The sequence below is a fragment of the Calypte anna genome, chromosome 1 (assembly GCF_003957555.1).
Source record: "Calypte anna isolate BGI_N300 chromosome 1, bCalAnn1_v1.p, whole genome shotgun sequence".
NCBI lineage: Eukaryota > Metazoa > Chordata > Aves > Apodiformes > Trochilidae > Calypte > Calypte anna.
Window position 1 is genome coordinate 123,340,159 of NC_044244.1, and position 20,689 is coordinate 123,360,847.

At 41.4% G+C, this 20,689-nt stretch overlaps 1 protein-coding gene across 1 annotated transcript; it reads right to left on the reverse strand.

Moving 5' to 3' along the window:
- Nucleotides 1-551: 551 nt before the first annotated feature.
- On the reverse strand, nt 552-15,044 carry ZRSR2 (zinc finger CCCH-type, RNA binding motif and serine/arginine rich 2). The gene is given in 12 exon segments (XM_030468328.1): nt 552-2,071; nt 2,707-2,816; nt 2,951-3,006; nt 5,316-5,529; nt 7,790-7,905; nt 9,715-9,753; nt 11,954-12,040; nt 12,260-12,301; nt 12,304-12,487; nt 12,773-12,872; nt 12,995-13,074; nt 14,969-15,044. Coding segments are annotated over 12 exon segments (1,557 nt in total). The 5' UTR covers nt 15,016-15,044; the 3' UTR covers nt 552-1,589.
- Between the last annotated feature and the right edge of the window lie 5,645 nt (nt 15,045-20,689).

Sequence of the window (20,689 nt, forward strand, 5' to 3'; positions counted from 1 at the left end):
GGAAAATGTATAATCAGCATGCTAAGTGCATTATGCATCTAGAAAAGCAAAAATATATATATTATATCCAGAAATAATGTTCATTCACACCTAACTATCCCGGGGGAAAAATGTATTGGTGTGAGGAATGCTATCAGTTAAGTTTGGATATCCAGATTTTCTACAGGACTTAAGTGTTACACTTTTGGAACTGTAATGAGTATCTACTTGGGAGCACTTCATGTCTACTCAGGCTTCTACCGGAGGTGGTCTGAACTATTCAGGCAGTAGCCCAGGTCCTTTGGAGAGGATAAAGAGAGGGAGGTATCTCTGCAGACCATTCAGGGCACCAGCACCTTCAGCGCCACAAACTGCTCTCTCCAAGCATCTACAGATGCCTAGATGTGCAAGTTAAATACCTGAAGTGAAGCTGCATGAAGTACATCCATCCAACAGCACAAATCTTCCACGTAGGAGTGAAGAAATATTTGTAAGGATTTGTCTAACTGCAGGTACTTTGCTAATGCAGCTGTCATTTCCAAAAGGTTTTATTGTGATAACTTCTTTATGTACCCTACTCTCCACTTTGACCAGAGGGAAGCTAGGCAGTAACATGCCTTAAACTGTTTGTAAAAAAAAAAAAAACCACAAAAACCTTAAAATGGCTTTAAGTCAAGTCCTCCTCTCCAAAAAAACACCTGAAGTATTGCTTCAGGGATTGTATCTTCAGTTTCTTTAGCCACTCTGCAACCATCTTGAGCTGTCACAACTACACATATACAATCCTCAGTTACCAGGTACACACTTTTCTACCACTCCATCACAGGTTAGGCAGGTTGTTTTCAACTACAAATGGTATGCAACCAAAAGGTATGCAAAGCATTTTCTATCCTCAGTCGAGGATTAAAAGTGCATGGACTCACTACTCATAAGGATTACAGTACTGAATAAATTGATTGTTTTTCTGTGTATTTCCTACTTGGTTTTAGTCTACTGCAATCCCTACAGGCAATTAGCTCAGCAGCTCAGTCTAGAGAGAAAAATCCAACACTTATGACCACAAAGCTCTGGGAATGCATTGTACAATCCAACAGTGGATCCCTTTTAGGTCCCTTTTCTCTAATTCAGAACAGTTATATTTACTTTGTCTAGAAAGAGATTTCCCATAAAGAGACAGAAAGTATAAGTGACAGTCTTCTACAGACTTGAATTTTCAGTATGCTGTGGTGTGACTTAACAGCACACAGAAAGCACACTGACTGTTCTGTACTAACTCCTTACAAGGACAGTGAACACTTAACACACACGTAACACGAAATAAGCATATACCAAATGAGCTTTACTTCTCTTTCTATTTGTACTCAGTATGCATCCAGATGTTGCAGCAGTTCAGGGGGACAGAGTAGCTGGAGTACTTGACATTCACACCTTATGTAGGATTTAAAATTTTCTGAAGCTTAGCACACAATAAACTAGGTTCCTTTATTAGGAAGAAACATTATAATGTGCAAGAACACTTTATTTGAACTTCAAATGTATCCGGTGCCCTACTGGAAAGATTTCTTTGTCAGCTCTACGTTTGCTCAATTAGCAACCTCTAAAAGTGATTCTCACTTTGTTTTGGGAGTTTCACTACTTTTCCCTCTGCTGCTCGATCTCTTTTTACCCCTGCTCCTGGATCGAGAGGAGCTGCGACTTCTGCTCCTGCTGCGTGTTCGACTGTGACTTCGGCTGCGGCTGCGGCCTCTCCTCTTCCTCCCCCTGCTGTGAGACCTCCTCCTTTCTCGACTCCGTGACCTGCCGGACCGGTGCCTTTTCTTGCTCTTCCGCCGGTTCTTTTTCCTCTCGGATTCTCCGTTTCTCCGGTAAGAATGATCTGGGCTGGGGCTGCCCCTTCTCCTCGACCGGCTGTAATAGTCATCGCGATGGCTTGTTCTGTTTCTCCTTTCAGAGTTTTTAGACAACTGATTAGTCCGTTCAGGAGAACTGCGTATGTCTCTGTTGGCCTCCCAAAACTCGTTGTTTGGATTTTTGAATACGTGAAGAAAGTTGCAGTGTTTCCCTCTTGGACACTTCTGCCTTTCAAATAAGCCTGCAACAGATGAGGGTTTGCTTTTTTATGAGCCAGACCTGCTACATCTGTTATGTACCTACTGGAAAGAAACTTAATAAACTTAATTTTGTTTCTTCAAACGGAAAAGCACGAATCTGACCACCCTATTGATTTAATTCACGCAAGATTAATTTTCAGTATGTAATTTTATATGAATTAACTTTCTAAGAGCTATGGAGCTTTTATCTGAAAACAATTATAATAAATAATTTTACTGCCTTAAACTAAGAGTGTACATGTAGGCCAGTCAAATGTGATAGTTACTGCCAAGAGCTGTTGCTGGTTTAGAAACTCCTGTTGCTTTTTACAGAGATAAATTAGTACTTTTTGTAGTTTCAATTTAAGACTATTATTTCCACAGCTAGGATCCAAGCTTTCTTTTCCAGTCCACATTAAATGCATGGGAACAATTCAGACACTGAGGTGTAATGGTATGAATATTCCCTTTCTTTCCTTAATCTACACAAGCAAGTTAGGATATCTGTCTTCCAAACAGAAATGAACTGCAACATTAGGCAGCTCTGAAAGCTACAGGACAATTCTCTTTTCTTGGACTTCTGTAAATACTCTTTCAATAACAAACATTCTCTTTTCCAAGGGTCTGTGTGACTCACCACATATAGCAGTTTTCCACCTTGTCACAGGACAAAATTCACAATGAAGTTGTCGCCCTGCATACCATCGTCCACTGAACAGAGCAAGAGCTGCCTGACAGTCTTTTTCCCTTTAAAAAGTAAGAATGACACAAAGCATTACCATCATACAGTCATTTCAGATGTTACTCATTTTTGATTCCCATTTTAATACAAGAATGAATGGAGTTCAGTTCTAGAACTTAGTAAGATGGTAAGTACTTACGACTGATACTGAACATACACATTTCCCCGTAGGTGAGGCTCATAGTTGCAGCTGACCTAGGGGGATGGGAACACCAAGTTAGTGGAACACAAGGCTTATGCTATACAGCAGGTCAGATGCATGCTGAGATGGCAGCCATTCCAACCGGTGGCAGCTCATCACTATCAACTTGTATATGATTTTCTTGTAACAATTTTAGCCAAATAAAGAAAAACCCCAATATAATGACCTACCCTTTTGGTTTGACTGTTTCCAGCATTATGCTTTGATTAACCCTAGGACCTCTCCTTCACTTAGTCCACAAGATAGCTTGTACTCAATTGTCTTCCCCTTGTCTGGGCCAATTCTACTGTGCAACAGCCAAATCCTGCTTTGAAAACACTTAGTAGTATCCTCAAGTGGAAATGTGGGATTCATTACGGGAAGAGAATCTTTAGAGCAATTTACCTTCCCAGCATCCCCGTGAGATGAGTTAGAAAAGCTGAAGTCACTGGCTTTTTTTCATAATGATCTAGCATTCAAAGTATATCCTAAAACTCTCAAAAAATACACCATTTACCTTCCTAAAAGCATGCTGCTATTTACAAAAGATGCTGAGATGGGCAGGCCCGAACAGGCTAAAGCCAGTTCTCCAGGGCAGAGCCCAGACTCTTTTGCCCCCAGGCCTCTTTCGACATCCCTTCCAAAAGAGGCAAGAGGCTCCTTTCACTGCTGACCCCTGGCTGACCCTAAGAGAATACCTCTCTGTGTGCTGGATTAGGCAAGGGCTGCAGACAAAAGTAGAAGCAGTTGTATAATTAAGTATTACAGAATAAGCAGTCAAACTATTTGAGCTAAACGACCTCAACACAAGAACAATAGAGAATGATTTCACCAGGGGACATTTTTGAGCGGGAAAAGAAATATGTTTAGTCAGGGTCTGCCAGATTCTGCATTAGCTCCCCAGAAAGAAGAGCAGGAATGAAATGTTGGGCTATGTAGAAAAGGGAAGTCAGCTCGAAGAGGGGTGGGCATAATGTAATTCTAAACAGTAGCAGAGACTTGGTTCAATCACAGTTAAGATTCTTGCAGCCAACATGTAATTTTTGAGCATCTCCAATATAATGAAAATGCCAATGAGAATCATATTACAGTTGCACAATTGCTTCAGAAGCTAAGAAATGCCACACTAAAAGCTATTACCCTGTTATTAGTCACAGGGACAGTAATACATGCAACTTGCACAGCTGCATGTAGCAACAATGATAAAAAGTTGAGGATTTGAGTTCTGTGGTAAGACAGCATTTCAACCTAGGACTGGTTGGGAATCTCCATCTCATCTTCTAGGATAAAGCATAGCTAGCTAGTATCTCATGAGTCCAAATACAGAAGGGATTTACTCCTCCATACAAGTGAGGCTTTCTTATCTATAAAGCCCATTAAACAACCATAGAAAATTCACTTTTTCTACTTTCCTCCTGCTTGAAATGCTAATACAATCTCAGTTCTGAGGCAGCTGCCAGTACACGGAAATAAAAGGAGAAAATGTACTGCATGTCTCCTGGTGACTGCAGGAAAACACTCAAGAATATCACAAGGAGAAAGGGATGCTGCAGTGGGATCTGCTACAAGGTTTTGCCATTGAAGCTGTATATTCTGGGGACACACAGGTCTGTTAACACAGATCATTTATCTCTGAGGTTTTCATGTACAGGTCCTTCTTTCTCCCCAACAAGAAATCATAATATAAATGGGCAAAATTCAGGAACCCAAAAGAGAAACTAAGGATGGATGAAAGATCCCAACACCATTTATGTAACTTATCTTTTTATAATTCCTTCTACTGAAATACCTACACCTACTACCTTTTCAGTTAATTGTAATTTGATTTTATTTTATCCAACCAGTCCACTGTTTGGGTATATACGCCAATACGTTTTGTACTCCCACTGTTTCGTTCCTTCAGCACAAATACAATAGCCCAGATATTTTTATATTGTCTAACAGTCTTAGACTAAGACTTAGACAGTCTAACAGTCTTAACCCTCTGGGGCTTATCATGGGCTAAGTAAAGAAGTGACTGTGACGTTAGTGGACTGTCGAGCAGCATGAAAAACTTTCAGTATAAAAAATCACATGCTTTTATAACAGATCAGGGAAAGGGGAGAGAGGACTCGCCCAAAGCAAGACAATGCTCTGAAACAGCAGTGACAAGTTTATAGGTGACAGGAGAGATGCACACTTTGCTGTAAGGACACTGTAGTTCTCTAATGTACGTGTGATTTAGCTAGGGCATGCTGGACAGAATGCCTTCTAAGCTCAATAAAACCACAACTTATGTAGTACATGTTATGTATTTAACAAGCTATTACACTTGGATGCATACCTTGAACTGAACAACCTTCCCCACATTCTGAAACTCGGGGAGTACATCCTCATAGAACTCCAGGAACTGCTGATAGGTCTCCTCATCACTGTACTCCAGACTGGCGTCTGTGTCGTAGTCGTCCCTCCGGCACTGCTCCATGCCAAAAGTAATGAACATGCCCCGGACAAGCAGTGTCTTACTTGATGTTGGGTAGTTATGCTTGCGAGAACACCTGGGTGTTTGTTGTGAAGAGAGAGAGGTGAAATGATCAGCCTTTTCAGCAGAAGATGCACTTCTTGAAACTCCAAGTACTTGCCCTTGAGTAGCAGTTACTTATTACGAAAGAGAATCCATTAGTGCGAGATCAACATATTTCAATTATTAAAACAAATCTTTTGGAAGTGAGTTTGAGTATAATCTTAATGCTTTCTGACATGCATAAATACATTCTTGCTAGGAAGGGTACATCTGCAAAAGCTATAAATACCAGTAACATAAGATCTAAATCAATTTCTTTTGGACTACTAGGGTTAAATGCATTCCCTCCCCACTTCTAAATGGTTTTACAGAAAGACTACTGACAAGCATTTAAGAAATTTTAAAATAAGTCCCTGGTCTTTTTTTTTCAAACTGAACAACTTTTACTGAAGTTGTTCTCATCATGTGGGCATTGGGAGAGGGAGGAGAAAAGCATGTTTAGACCTGAAGCTGGATGAGTAAAAGATTGGTATTTTTCCACTTGTAAAAAAAATAATTCTCCTAAGTAAGTCTTATCTTCCTCTACATCTTCTTGGCAGCCATAGAAGTATTAAATCTCCCTCACCATCCAGCATATTCTGGCCACCTCCCTCACATGATGAAATACAGTTCTCCCCCACAAACCTTTAGATTCAGTAAGCACATTGGTGTTAGGCTTCATGTTTATTTCACTGTGCTTTATGATCTCCATTTCAAGCACTACTCTGAGCAACTGGGTCATGCACTCTGCAACTCATTTCTCCTTCTCATGACATGATCATAAAAACAGTTGGAGTACTCTTACTCTCCATCTAGCACCAGCAAAACACAGACAAATTGGAGGGAGGTCAGGTCTCAAAATAGGCCATTAAAACCTAGATGTCAGACAGCAAGTTTCTTTCTGCAGTCAGTCAGAAATTGACTCTCACTGCCTGGCTGACACCTTAAGACTTCAAAAACCAAAAAACAAAACTCCGAAGTTAAAACCAGAGACAATTAGCTTGATTTACATTTTAGAAGCTTCCTCCATTCACTGTGTTTTTTTGAATGACAGAACTCAAAATGTTATACCAGACTAATCCAGTCTGTACACAAAATTAATATAGCACATGACAAATTAACGGAAACCTAAGAAAAATGAATGACATAAAATCCAGTATTACTACATATTAGAGCTTTAATTACTGTGAAAATAAATGATAGTGAACTCAGCCAGTTTTAGTTTATTCAAGACATAACGAACTTTGGCAAGATTAAACAATTCTTATATTGATAACACAGGCTCTCAATTTTTCACCACTATGGTCCATTTCAGCTTCCAGTCCTTATTCCAGTCCCTATCCTAGATCTCAGTCCTTACTGTTGACTTATTGTCAACAATAGAGGCTAAAATGAGCCGAATATGAAAGAAGTTTGAATGTGAGGAGGAGGAAGGAAGATGGAGAGAGCAGGGCAGAATATAATGTTTCTCAATGTTTATTTGCTAAGGCTATTCTTAGTTCAAAGTAAAACTGATTTTTACGCAAACCTTAATGAATGCAAGTATTAATGAAATACCACCAAAACAGACATACTGCAAAGATAAGAAAGAACTAAACACTTGAAAAGCAAAAATGCTGCCTGAAGTAAAGAAGCTGGCCAAAGTTCTATTTAGGAATTCAAGACCTATTTCAGAATAGAAAAAAAAAGATGTGGGCTTCAAGTTTCCATGGACTTGAAGTACCACATATTTATACACAATATACACCACATTAAAAGAAATTATTTCAAGCTAAAGAAAACTACAACAGCTGGACCACAAGTTTCAGCAACACAAGTTAGTAAAATAGCCTTGTTAGTTTATGCTGAAGATCTTTGTACTAAGAATCAGTCGTTTCCCCTGCTGTGCTACTGTTCCTCCTTAACACTCAGAAATTCAGGGATTTTCTAGCCAGATGCTGTATTTCAGACATATCAGGCCTCTACTAATAACAGCACTCAAATATATTCTATCTGAATAGCCCTGTGTTATCACAGGTCTAAGGAAAAGTCAGTTTGACCAATGTACCATTAAGTGCACCATTAATAACATGCCATAATAGTTCAGTTCCAGCCAAGCAATGTTTCTCCTCTCAATGTCCAGTTTCATCATGAATAGCAGAACCACATCCAAATACTCAAAAGTAATTTATGCAACAATTTTTTTTTTCAGCTTGCATATGACCTCACAAAGTTGCTTCCAACACTTCTATGCTGGTAAATACTCAGTTGATTACCTGTCTCCAAATCGGCAGGAACCTGTTTTTATATAGAAAGGACAATTGGCTCTGTCCTTCTCTGTTCCTATATTTTCTGGGGGCTCTGGGTTATGCCAGGTCACACCATTTTCCAGCTGCAGATAAAACCAAACAAAAACAAGAAAACCCATATTAAAATACACAGAGGTCAGAAAAGGAGAGATAATGTCAGAATAAAGCTACCAATTATATTATGAACTCTGTATTACTAAAAAGCAAGCTGAAACTTCTAAAGCTTTATAAAGCTGCTCAGTGCCCTAGGTTTCTGACAGAAACCTCTTTTCTGGATAATTGTTCAGTTTTAAGAACAAGTCTATATTAATGATTTTTTTAACAACAACAAAAACCTATGGAACTGGATGTTTTCTTTTGCTAAGGGAAAAGCTTTTTTAAGATTTTGTAGCCAAAAGTTGCAATAATTTGCAACTCAAACTCAATTTGCTCCTCAAATACTTATTTGTCATCTATGAGAATTACAAATACAGGCACAGATTTTTTCCATTCTGGAAAGCATGTTTTTCCTGCTTTACTCCAGGAGCCACTAAGCAGCACTTTATACACCTGGCAGTAAGCAAGCTAAAACTATTTAATTCTTTGTCTTTGCAGCAGCTCAAAGCTGAGAAAGGTTATCCCTATCACTTTTTATTCAGATTTGAAAAGGTGGAAAAGAAAGTAACTTGCCAAAGGTCAGAGTTAAAAAAGATTAAATTCATAGCTTGCACTGGATTTAAAAGCTCCATACTGCTCATCTCAGCCCATTAAAATTTCTGTAATTCAAAACAGAATCATCAAGTTGCAAGGTTTGACTGACTACAAACAAAACACACATTTTAAACAGGGAATGTTCATTTTGTTAGCCAATGTGTCCATAAAGCTGACTAGCCAAAGTTCTCATTTTAAATCAACTGAATATTGTTTTATTTAAAAGTAGCATTTGACTCTGCTACCAGTTCTTTCAACAAAACCACACTGTCACTTCAACATTGTCCCCAGTAAGTGACTGAACTGTGAAGTGATACAATAATTTAGTCTCTAAACATACCAAATTTCTATCCCTTGCAGAAAGGGCAACTTATATATCTTGAGCTCTGGGCAAGTCATAGTTCAAGAGCACTTTTTTCTACTCATATTATATAAAATAAAAGCATTAGATTCCCTTCCTAAAAGGCTGTTTAAATGTAATTTGAAACTGAATGTAATTCCAATGTATATGACTATCAACATACAATGGGCTAATTAGGTTAAAACTTAATTTTCAGATTCATACAGTGGTTTAAACAGCAAGAATCTTCACAAGTTTAACCACACGACAGGGATAAAAAGCCATTTTCTTCTTAAAAGCAATAGCTGAGATTGAATTAACCCTCCCTAAGATTCAAATGAAGACTGCAGTCTTCTCTATTACATATTCCCAGCTTGAGATCCACGCTCTTCCAGACATCAATTTCTCCCTCCCCTACCTTTTTTTTTTCCTTTTATTAAGGATCTGTGCCCTCTTTTGCTGCTGAATCCTTTTATTTAAGAGCCTGCCATCTGCTTAAAAAGCCAAGTTTCTTCTGCCACCCAGAAGAACTGACAGATTGATTTAGAACTCTAATTCACAAACAAACCATCATGCGTAGTGTTTTTTTTAACAGCACACAGCAGTATTTCCAGATTAATTTTAAATCAGCTCTCCTGAGCAGAATGAGCATGCACAACTGCACTGCCACCAGCCAGCCAGAAATACACTTAATTATGTTTCACCCACCAAATAATTGTTTACAGCTCATGCAAGCCACTACATACTAAATTTATTCAAGCCATTAGGTTCTTGAGAGCAGATGGACAACACACTAGAAGGCAAACACCGGATGGCAATTAAATTACTTTTCAGTTCTTTTGCAAAAAGTCTCTGAGCATACCTGGCTTTCAGCTTGATCCAGCATCCTCTGCACAGCTGCCTATAAATGGTGCAAACACAGGACTAGTGAAAACCCTGAGGACACGCAAAACATCTGGTTTCTTTAGTTAAGAACCTAATTTACAATACTCAGTGATTATGCATAATAAAAGTTGGATGAGGTTTGCTTTTAAAAATGAAGTTTTACTTTTGCTCTGTAGCAATTCAGAGGCTACAAAGCTGTTAAAGGATACATCAGTCAAGACACTCATGTAGATGGTTTTGTTATCTAAAAAGCTAGACAACTGAAAAAGTAATTTTGTTTTTAAAATTATCATTGAACTATTGAAAACTTAAATGTCTCCTGTCCTAATCCTAAATCTGGTTACAATTAAATTCATAGTCATTTAGCTTAATTAAACCTTTTAATTTGTAACATTCTATGTAACACACAGAAGAACATGTTGCTTAGTGAGCCTCTGTTAAAGCAAAACACAGCAAACTGTTAAGAGACTTGATTCTCGTAAGTTCACTGTATCCACCCTTCCAAATACAGGAAAACAATGAGGATATTTTTCCCTTTCCTTCTTCTAAGAGGACTGAGCAGAACAATAAAATCACTCTCCAAACCTGGCTGGAAATTTGTTTTAACAAACTATTCTAAGAAGTTCCAAGAAAAAACATTTAGACAACCAATACAAGAAAATATGATAGCATTGTTCTAATTTGGAAAAGAAATATGAGGAAGAACAAATAAAAACTAAAATATGCAATTCAAGATGAGGACCCAGACAGCATCTGGTACTAGTGATCTGGTATGTCAGATATTATCCCTCCTATTCAATAAATAAATACATAATAAAAAAAACCACCTCAAAAACCACCAAACCAGAAAAATCTATTTTCTCATCTTAGTGAGGAAAAAAAGACACTTTTTTTTTTTTAAGCAGTAAGTTGAAATTTGCATAAACTGCAGTTTCAAGAGACAGACCAAATCAATTGAAAAACTTCCTGCAGCTCCACTCCCAGATGGCTACTCACTTTCTCACTGGGTGCCTGTCAATGCCCAATGTAGTTCACTAAACCAGTAAAATAGTAACTCAGGAAAAAAACAAAACAAACAAAAAAACAAAACAAAAAAACCCACAAAAACAAAAAAAAATCAACCTAAAACCAACAAAGAAACCACCACAAACCAACAAACAACAGAAAAAGAAAACAGCTTCCATCAAAGCCAGGGAACCAAATTTGCCCACTAAGGGCTTGGGGAAAGCCAGACACAATGAAGAAGAAGAAGGAACAAAGCCTGCTGGTACCATAGTTCAACTCTCTTAGAACTGCAACTCAACATTAAATAGAACATGTGAACATCATTTTCTCTCCTTACTCTGCAAGGAGATAAATGGACACTGAAGAGGAAGTAAGGGAGGAAGTACAGTAACTGCTGTTCTTTTTCATTCTGTTTGCTCCTTGTCTCTTCCCCTGCTGTGGCTACCACACAGAGTAGCAAGACACCTCCAACTGAAATGTCTGGAATCTTTTGCAATTGTGGAGAAGCTAAAATGACTGGATCCCAAAAAGCTGCAGTCACCCTTTGCTGGTGGTAAGCCAGTCCCCTTTTGGCTTTCTGTAGAGGACATCTTACATTCAGGTCATTCCACTTCTAAAACTTAAGAAGAATGTATCATTCACAGAAAAGTTATTAAATTACTAATATTATTAGTGTGGTTTTTTGTCTGCACCCAAGGAGGTCTTAAAAAAAAAAGATACGTCCTGTTGGATGAGTCAGGTAAAGAAGAGCTGTAATGTATCTTTTGATTAAGAACCATGTTAAGGAACAGCAGCGATGTAATTCCATATTCCATATCCTCATTAGGCATTTTCTTCAACACTGACTGTGTTCAACTGGGACATTAAGTAAGGATGATCTTTAATGGATAAGGTAAAAAATGCACATATCAGAATGTGCATTCACAGTGCACTTTTATATATAATGGGTGTAATAAATTACATGTTATAAACAATTAGATGAGTTAAAATTAGTTACCCCATTTATACCCTAATTATTAGGTCTACGCATTCACTAGATCCTCTTTAGCAGTGAAGAATAGTTTCAGGAATTTAGACAGAATGGAAAGAAGATTAATTCATTTATATGTTTGCTCATTAGAATAAAATCCCTCTTCAATATGCATAGACTGTTGAATCTCATAATGTAAGAGGATATGTAACATGTTTATCCTCCTACTGCCAGGAATCACCTCTCTCTCTCTCTTCTCTTGTTGCTTCTGCTGTGCCACTTCTCTCTCTTTTCTTTGCTGCTCTTCCCATTCTTCTTTGATCTTCCTCTTTATAATAAAAAAAATATTTTAATAGATTATTTAAGGAAACAAAATGCTTTATAATCAGTCAAATTCAAAACTATCATGTTGTATTACAGCTCCCTAACCATGAAGTTTTCATCTAGTAACAAACAACTAAATCTCTGGACAAAAAACCCTCCAAAGAATTTTACTGTTTGTTTGTTTTTAATTTTGCTCTTCTAGGATGAAAAAGGAATAACTTACACTTTCAAACAAATGAACATAAAGAAAACTGAGTCCACTACAGGGTAGCAAAATATATTACATTAATTCTACCCTATGTTGCTGCCAGACAGAACTGTAACATTCAGTTTATACATCACCTCTTCTTCTTCTTGGCGTTTTCTTGCAGCCTCTTCTTTTTCTTTTTTCAGCTTGAACTCTTCTTGAGCCTTTTCTTCTCTCAGCAACCACTGTTCATGAAGTTTTTGTCTACCAAGGAAATGAGATACCACTTAAGACAAAATTTAATGACTACTTGCAACTGATGCAATTGCCACGCATACAAGTTGGATTTTTTAGTTCATCAATAACTACAGCTTATCCAATCTTCTTTAAAAGAGAAAATTCCACAGGAATCATTCAGACTTTAGAGAAAAACTGTACAGCTGGAAACACACAAAAAGGCTTCTGTTTTACAGAATATATTGAAAAGTTTTTAAGTATCAAAATGAAATGGACTACAAATGTATATACTCCACTTCCTAGGTATTTCACCTTTCTGCCTCAAGTTTTTTTTCTTCTTCTTCTTCCTCCTCTTCTTCTTCCACTTCGTCCTCTTCCTCCTCAGATACTGACTCATCTTTTTCTGTAGCTTCTAAAAAAAAATTAAAAGAAATCAATAAATCTGAATAACTGGATGTTACAGTCAGGGAAAACAAAACAAAACAAAACCAATCACTACTTTTTCCCCTTAAAGTATAAAAAGATTTCAGTTACCTGAGTCTCTTAGCTTGGCAAGAGCCTGCCGCTTTTTTTTTCGCTTTTCTTTCTTCAGAATAGCTCTGTATTTTTGATGGCTGAAGATGAGAGAGTATTATTTACATTAGAACAGCCAAAGAAAGGATTTTTAATGTCACACATTTACATCAGCAGTACAAAATGCCACAAACTGCAAAATTAACAGCTATTCATGTGAATCAGTAACTCTAAGGGGTCATCTGACATGACAATGAAATTAATAGTTACGTTGTTACAGCTGCATGTGGGCAGCAGCAAGGATCACACTGGGACACAGCACACAGGCTCCCACCCTTCTTGAGCTCTGTAGTACTTGATATTATCACCAACTCCATGAAACCCCCCTTAATCCCTAAAATTTAGTGACTAGATAAAGATTAGGAAGAAAAATGTATGGTCTCCTACCCTATAATTTTGGTACACCTTTCAGCACATTCTAGTTTTCCTCTCATTTAGGGGGTATGACATTTTAAGTCCCTTCACCTCTCTCTTGATATTCTCTAGAGGGAGCAGTCTTAATGTATAGCTAAAAGCACACTTCACCACCACAGATAATGCTCAGGTCTACTCTTCTGCTACTGAAGGTTGGACAGACTCATCCTTGCTTGTCTGACAGTTCTGCAAGACTGCCTAGAAACAGTAACTTCTTTTCACTATGGTTAAAAAGTATTTGAAAGCGTTTTCACCTCAACCCCTTATCTATCATTTTTCATATTAGCTCTCTTATTTCTAAAAAGCTTGTAGTAGAAAAAATAGGAGGGAAGGATGATCTTCAACTCTTGTCATCCTGCCATGCCAAACACTGATGGGAGATCAAAACCTTCCTGTTTCAGAGTATGTAATTTGAAGAGATTCCACAGGTGTAACTCAGACAGCCGAAACTTCACCTGCAGCTCCAAGCCTTCCATTCAGGGTTACTCATAACCTCACCACCTGCACTCCTCTGAAGGCCATCAGTAACACTGTGGTGGTTATCCAGGCTGCAGAATGCTTGTCCTCAAAGATCAATGTGTGACTGTCTGCTCTGCCCCCATATGAACCTTCTGCCTTTGACTAAGCAACCCTTGTAATGTCACCTGCCTGAAACAGATCTCACCCCCCAGCAGGTGACAAGGGCTGACAAGTGAGGACATCTCCTTCCCAGTTCCCAGGCTTTCTCAGGTGCTCCTGAAGCCCAAGAAGGGAGAGAACGTAACTCTCCTCACTCCCAGGCCACAGCAGCACGAGGAGATGGGCAAAGAGCTGAAGTGTGCACAAGTAGCCCTTTTAGGGCTAGAGCTTGCCTCCCCCTCCACCCAGACGGCAGTGCTGAGCAAGGCCACCCCACCAATAACGCGAGACCGAGACTGAGGAACCCGTTATACAAGAAGGGGTCGGGACGGGGCTCAGCCCACGCTGCCCCTCCGCGCCACCGCTTTCGCTGAGCCTCACGCCCCTCTCCCCACGGCCGCCGCTTCCCCTGGGCGTGCGGCGTTCATCTCCGCCCCGCCGGCAGGACGGGCCCTGCCTCGGCAGCCCGAGCGCGCTAGGCCACGGCGCAGAAGCTCCGGCTTCGGCTCCACCGGCCCTAGCCACGCCGGGAGCCCCAGGAGCGGTGATCCCCACCTCACCCACCGCCCCGCCCGCTTGCAGCCCCGCCTCCGGCCGCCCCCCGCTGCCCCGCTGGCCGCCCCCAGGAGCAGGCCGCGCTTCGCACCGGCAACCCTCACCGGCGCCCGTTACCTCCCACCCACCCCCGCGCACGGCGACGGCCGCTCGGCCATGGCTGCTGCTGCCGCACGGAGCTGCGCCACTCCCGGCCCCGGCCGCGAGGCGGCCTCAGCTTTAGCCGCCGCTCGGCCGGGCGCTCACTGCCAGAACGGGGCCTTGAACCTCCCGGGAGATCCCCGGGCCCTTCCCCTTCCCTTTGGAGGCAGCGGGGAGACCCGGCGCCGACACCGGCCTCGGTCTCACCTCAACTTCCCCAGAGGGGACTCGGGAAGCAACATGGGCGCCGCCATCTTGCGTTGCCAAGGGGATGTCACGTGACCCCGCGGCGGAAGGGCGCAAAATCCCTTCCGGCAGCCCCGGGGGGAGCGGCGGAGGCGGTGGCGGCTGTGGGCGGGGAGGCTGCCGGCGCATGCGCAATGGGCCGGCGTGGCGAAGGCGGTGGCTGGACCCGGTGTCGGGAGTCGCGGAGCCGAGTGTGGCGGCGTTTGTGGCTGGGTTTTCCAAACCCGGCACCACCCTAGCAAACCAGGAAGGGTGGGGGAAGGGGATGGGCAGCGTAGGGAGCGGCAGCGGGGCGGTTAGCGGGGCCTGGGCCGCTCGTCGGGGCGGCTGCGGCGCCGGTTGGGGCAGGGAAGACCGCGGTGTCTCGGCAGCTGCCCCCTGCCCACCCTCTCCACCCTCCTCCTCCTCAGGGTGGATGAGGAGGGCACCGGGAGGCAGTGTCCCGGCGTGGCGGCTTTCCAGGCGGTTGTAGGAACCGTCTGAAGGTACCGGTGTAACCTGCTGGGAGGGAAAGAGGGAGGGAGGGAGGGGGAAAAGGAAACCCTCGCTGGGTCACACGCAGAACCGAGCCCTGCTCCCAGCGAGCTTGTAGTCTGGTTAGAGACAGCTCTGCGAAGTTCAGAAAACGAGACCGGAGCTCTTCACCTCTTGGAAGATGAGGTTTGAGTTTGCCTTACTCCTCCTTTGGAAAGCATTGGGGATTCGGTGTATACACTGAAAATAGCATTTTAATTTCCAGTTTACTGAGCGGTCTTTAAAGCTCTTTTATCATCACAGCTGTAATCTTCCGATTAAAGCAGTGCGTGTTGTGCAGTCTCACAGGTGGCTGGCATCTTTCTGCACGTTGCAGTGTGTGGATGCTCTCCAGGTGAATTACCCAGTACCTGGCAGCCTGTGCTCTGGAAGTTGCATTGCTTACTTCGTGATACACCTCTGAAAATGTGGGTTGTACAGTGCCTGCCAAGAGGTGAGCTCCTGGCGTGTCTCTTGGCTTCTGTGGACACATGATAAAACTGTTGTTGCCTTGGTCTGCAGCCCCTGAAATTGTTGAGGGAATCCCAGCCCTGGCAAATTTATCTGACACTGCTGATATATTTTAATTACCACCTCCGAGGCGCAACCTACGAATGAATTTCATGGCAGGAAATGAGTTACAACGTAGCCATGGATAAGATGGGTCGAGCCGTGCAGGTTGTCAGTAATCAATTCCTCAGCATGCATTACAGATTGTAGCCTTCAGAGGCGATGAATTTATAAGCTCTATTTGAGGGTGTTTTGCAGAGCCATTAATAATGTACATTGTTTGTATTAAGAGCTAAATTATTGTCATAAAGCACAATGTGGAATCTTACTTTCTATATCCTAGAGGCAGCATATTGCATAAATAGACAGAGCTGCTGGCAGTGTAACATACCAGAGCAGGCTTTGTCAAAATCAGATTAATTGACCATGCTGTTAACAGCCTAAGGAGCATCTTACTTACTCTGAATCTCAGTGAGTTACTCAAAGCAAGCATGTGACTGACAGCATCAGTGGTTATGTTTGCTGTTTGGCCAGTGACTACTCAGACCATGACCTCTCTGCTGTTACTCAGCCATGTTTCAGATTCTAGATTTCCTTTTAAAATGAGTTACCATCACTGTTACTGTGTGCTAGTGCAGAACATACTCAGAGAACAACACGTAACTTCCGGCTCCTTAGATGCAGAAGGTGGCAGCATTGTGCATTTTACAGCTGGTGAGCCATTGACACATGAATGTTTTGGAAAAACTGTGTTTCATCAATCTTATTTCATTAAAAAGTTAAAAACTAGAACGTTTCATCTTCCTTTTGACAGAGTAAGTGCCATAATTACAACCTTCCTTTAAGCTATTTATAAATAACATTTGAGAAATTCAATAATTTATTTCATTATTATTCTACATTTCATGATGGCATTTTCTCAACATACTTCGGGAAAGAACTGGCTTAGACCTACATATCTGAGTAGTAAAACAGGATCTCTTTATAAGAAAAGACAAAATACATCAACAATTAGAGATACTCATAATGGTTCTGGAAAAGGTTATCTTTGAAATAGGAATAAAATAATTGTGGTTTTCTCCATTTTTTTAAAATTATCATTAATTTATACAATAGCAGGAGCTTGATATTCAAGTACAGGTGCAGAATTCAATATCTCTGATACAATGTCAGAAAGGAACAAATACGGGCATTTTAGGCAAGAGGCAGTCACATATCCAAAGCAATGTAGCATTCTGGTCAGTAGTTGTTAGTTGTTATAACCCCTTACCCTGGGGTTATAAACCACAGGCCTTTTCAAGCACAGTTTATTTTTGTGGACACCTTCAAGAAGTCTGTGAAACTTGCTCTTCCATGCTTCCTAAAGGAAAACATACCCCTGTGGTATGGTGCTATGTGAACCCTATCATGCAAGGCTGATACCAGGTGTACTGATTGTGGTGTACAGAACAGAGAAACATTTCTCATCCAAACTTGAAGTTGGATACCATAGTCCATTGTAAATTTCTGCATGTCTTATAAGATCACAGAATTATTGAGGCTGGAAAAGACCTCTGAGACCATCAAGTCCAGCCTGTGACCTAACACCACCACACCAGCTAACCCATGGCACTGAGTGACACATCCAGACTTCCCTTAAACACCTCCAGGGATGGTGACTCCACCACTTCCCTGGGCTGTCCATTCCAGTGCCTCATCACCCTCTCTGTGAGGAAGTGCTTCCTGATATCCAACCTAAACCTCCCCTGGGGCAGCTTCAGGTGATGCATGCACAGAGCTATGAATGTGCAGCAGACCCACTCAGAAGAAGCTCCAGGTGCTCTGTTCAGCACACATTCATACCTTGTTCCTATGTTCTGCTGGTTTACATTTCCCTCCTGTTTCCTATTGGCGTGGATTGACATAAGCAGGTAAGAAGTTCACTCTCTTTGTTGTATGCCCAAGCCCTGTGGGGAAAAAAAGACTTTTTGTAAGCCCACAGTTTATCTGAAATTTGTCCTCATCATAATATTTGCCATATATTTGAGTAGAAGTGCCTTTCCTCATCAAATCATACATCTTTCGTTTTCCTGGCTGGAGAAAATGGATGTAGGAGAGTGAGTGGGAAGTGGCAGTAAATCACTCAGTGGGGATTTGGTTGACTCAGAAAATACATGTTGATTTGGACATAGTCAGGAACTGGGGGCTTGACAAGTGATCACTTCCCATCGATGCTTCAGGGCTGTAAATTGTGCTGTAAACACAACTGGTGATGCAGTGGCAGCAGCATCACCATCCTTCCCCTCGGTGCTGGAAGTTGCTCTTTGTTCTCAGTGCCAGGCCCCTCGTGCACAATCCTCAGTGCTTGCCACTTCCAAGTGCATTTTTCAAGGCAAAATATTAGAGAGCTCATCCTTCCCCCACTTGCTGCCTCATGACTACTGCCTCAAGGGGTAAGCAATTTTTCACATGCTGTCAACTCCTGTGACCACTGGTGATCCACTCCATGACAGTGTAAGTCACTTCTGCATCACTGCAATGATGACAGTGGTTATGGGCCTCACTCCAAACCCTGTTTCCCCCAGAGTTACTGGAAAAACTTCCGTTTAATGAGATTTAGGCTGAGCCTATATGAGCCAGCCTGGTGTGTCAGGTGATACTGACATTTGCTTAGATGCTTCTCTCTCCAGCTTCTGAAGTGTGCAGCAGATACGCAGCATCTGATGTTCCCATTGCACCTGGGGTACTGCAAGGCACTGTGTACAATTAGACCTGCAGTTCTCCAGGTACATTTTCATGAGTGACTAATGCTGACAGTAGCACATTGACTCACTCCTCATAAGAGTTGAACACAACTATTTAAGACTAAAGATTAACTTTCTTGAAGTTTAAAACTGTTAATTTGTCAAATTTGAAAATTCAGGTTAAGTTTGTCCATAGCTATTAATTAACTTACATGGTAGCTATCAATCTTTTACTTTGCTGGGATTTTCCATTTCAAAGACATTCGAAGAAGCAGCAAAGTAAATTGCTAATCACACTGGGAAGATGGGAGGGTGTTTTGTTTGTTTTACCGGGTCATATGATCACATCATAGAATCACAGAATGGCTTGGATTGGAAGGGACCTTAAAGATCACCTCGTTCCAACCCCCCTGCATGGGCAGGGACACCTCCCACCAGACCAGGTTGCTCCAAGCCCCATCCAGCCTGGCCTTGAACACTGCCAGGGAGGGGGCAGCCACAACCCTGTCTCACCACCTTCACAGTAAAAAAAAATCCCAATGTCTAGCTTGTATCTCTCCTCAACCAGTTTAAGGCCATTACTCCTCTGTCCTGTCACTACATCCCCTTGTAAAATGTCTCCAGCTTTCCTGTCGGTCCTCTCAGGTACTGGAAAGCTGCTACATGGTCTCCCTGGAGCCTTCTCTAGACTTAACAACTCTCTCAACTGGTCCTTGTTGGACAGGTGCTGCAGCCCTCTAATCTTCCTAGTGGCCCTTCCCTGGACTCACTCCAGCAAGTCCATGTCCTTCTTGTGTTGATGTCCCTGGAATGGACAAAGTGCTCCAGGTGGTTTGTCATGAGAGCAGAGTAGAGAGGGAAAACACCTCCTTCATCCTGCTGGCCACGCTTCCTTTGATGCAGCCCAGGATACTGTTGGCTTTCTGGGTTGCAAGCACATATTATCAGCTCTCTTGAAATTTCAGTCTTCATTTGAAGGTCCAAATTATGGTGTACTTCTGGAGGTTACAATCACTTAAAAAAATATAGCAATGCTGTTATTTTCAACCATGCAGACAAATTCATGCAGTAGAAGAAGAGAAATAATTCTTAGCATTAGTTTAATGCTAATTCCAGGATGTAGTTCATATTTGAAGTTCTACATTAGTAGGACCTGTTGTTCAATAGTAGTTAGGAAAAACAAAGTTACTGTAAAAGAGGAACTATTTAAAGATCTAATACTTCACAAAGTGCTGAATTAAAACTATAACTTGCATATGTGCATTAAGATTGTCATTTGTTAAGCAAACTGATGGCAATTAATCAGTGGCAAACAAATGCAGATACATTGTAGTGTTGGACTAAAATGGAAGGAAGAGGCTGGAAAGTCATCTGTTCAAGTACATTTATTACAGAGATACAAAGTGGCACAATATCTCTTTTTAGGCTATCCTGATATATTCCATTTGTAACCTGAAAAGTTGCAGTGCTTTTTAAATGTCATTGATTTGAAGAAAAGTTAACTTTGTAATAAAAACTGGTCTAGGCTTGCTTGTCCACACTGCTTGTTAAAAAAACCATGCTGACTTTAGAGAAAGATTTATAGATGTGCAGCAATCGGTTGCTTATGTGCAGTGCTCTGTACATATACAATCCAATAAGCACATAGGCAGCCAGCTGGATGCATTTGGCATGCATCCAAGTTGCCATGCACGTATATATCAACTGCACGATGCTCTCCCCCTGAGCTCTAAGCTGGAGTGTTTATCACACTGCTGCTTCTTGTGGCCTCCTCCCCTCTATGCTGGAAAAAATCATTTGTCTTGCCTCTTGCCAGCAAGACAAATTGGGGAAAATCAACCATCCTGGCTGGAAGTCAGCAGCCCTGATCAGGGAATCCAGTCATGTCCTCTGAGGTTGTCCCTGCAGGGCATCGTGTGTGCCTTTGGTGTACTTT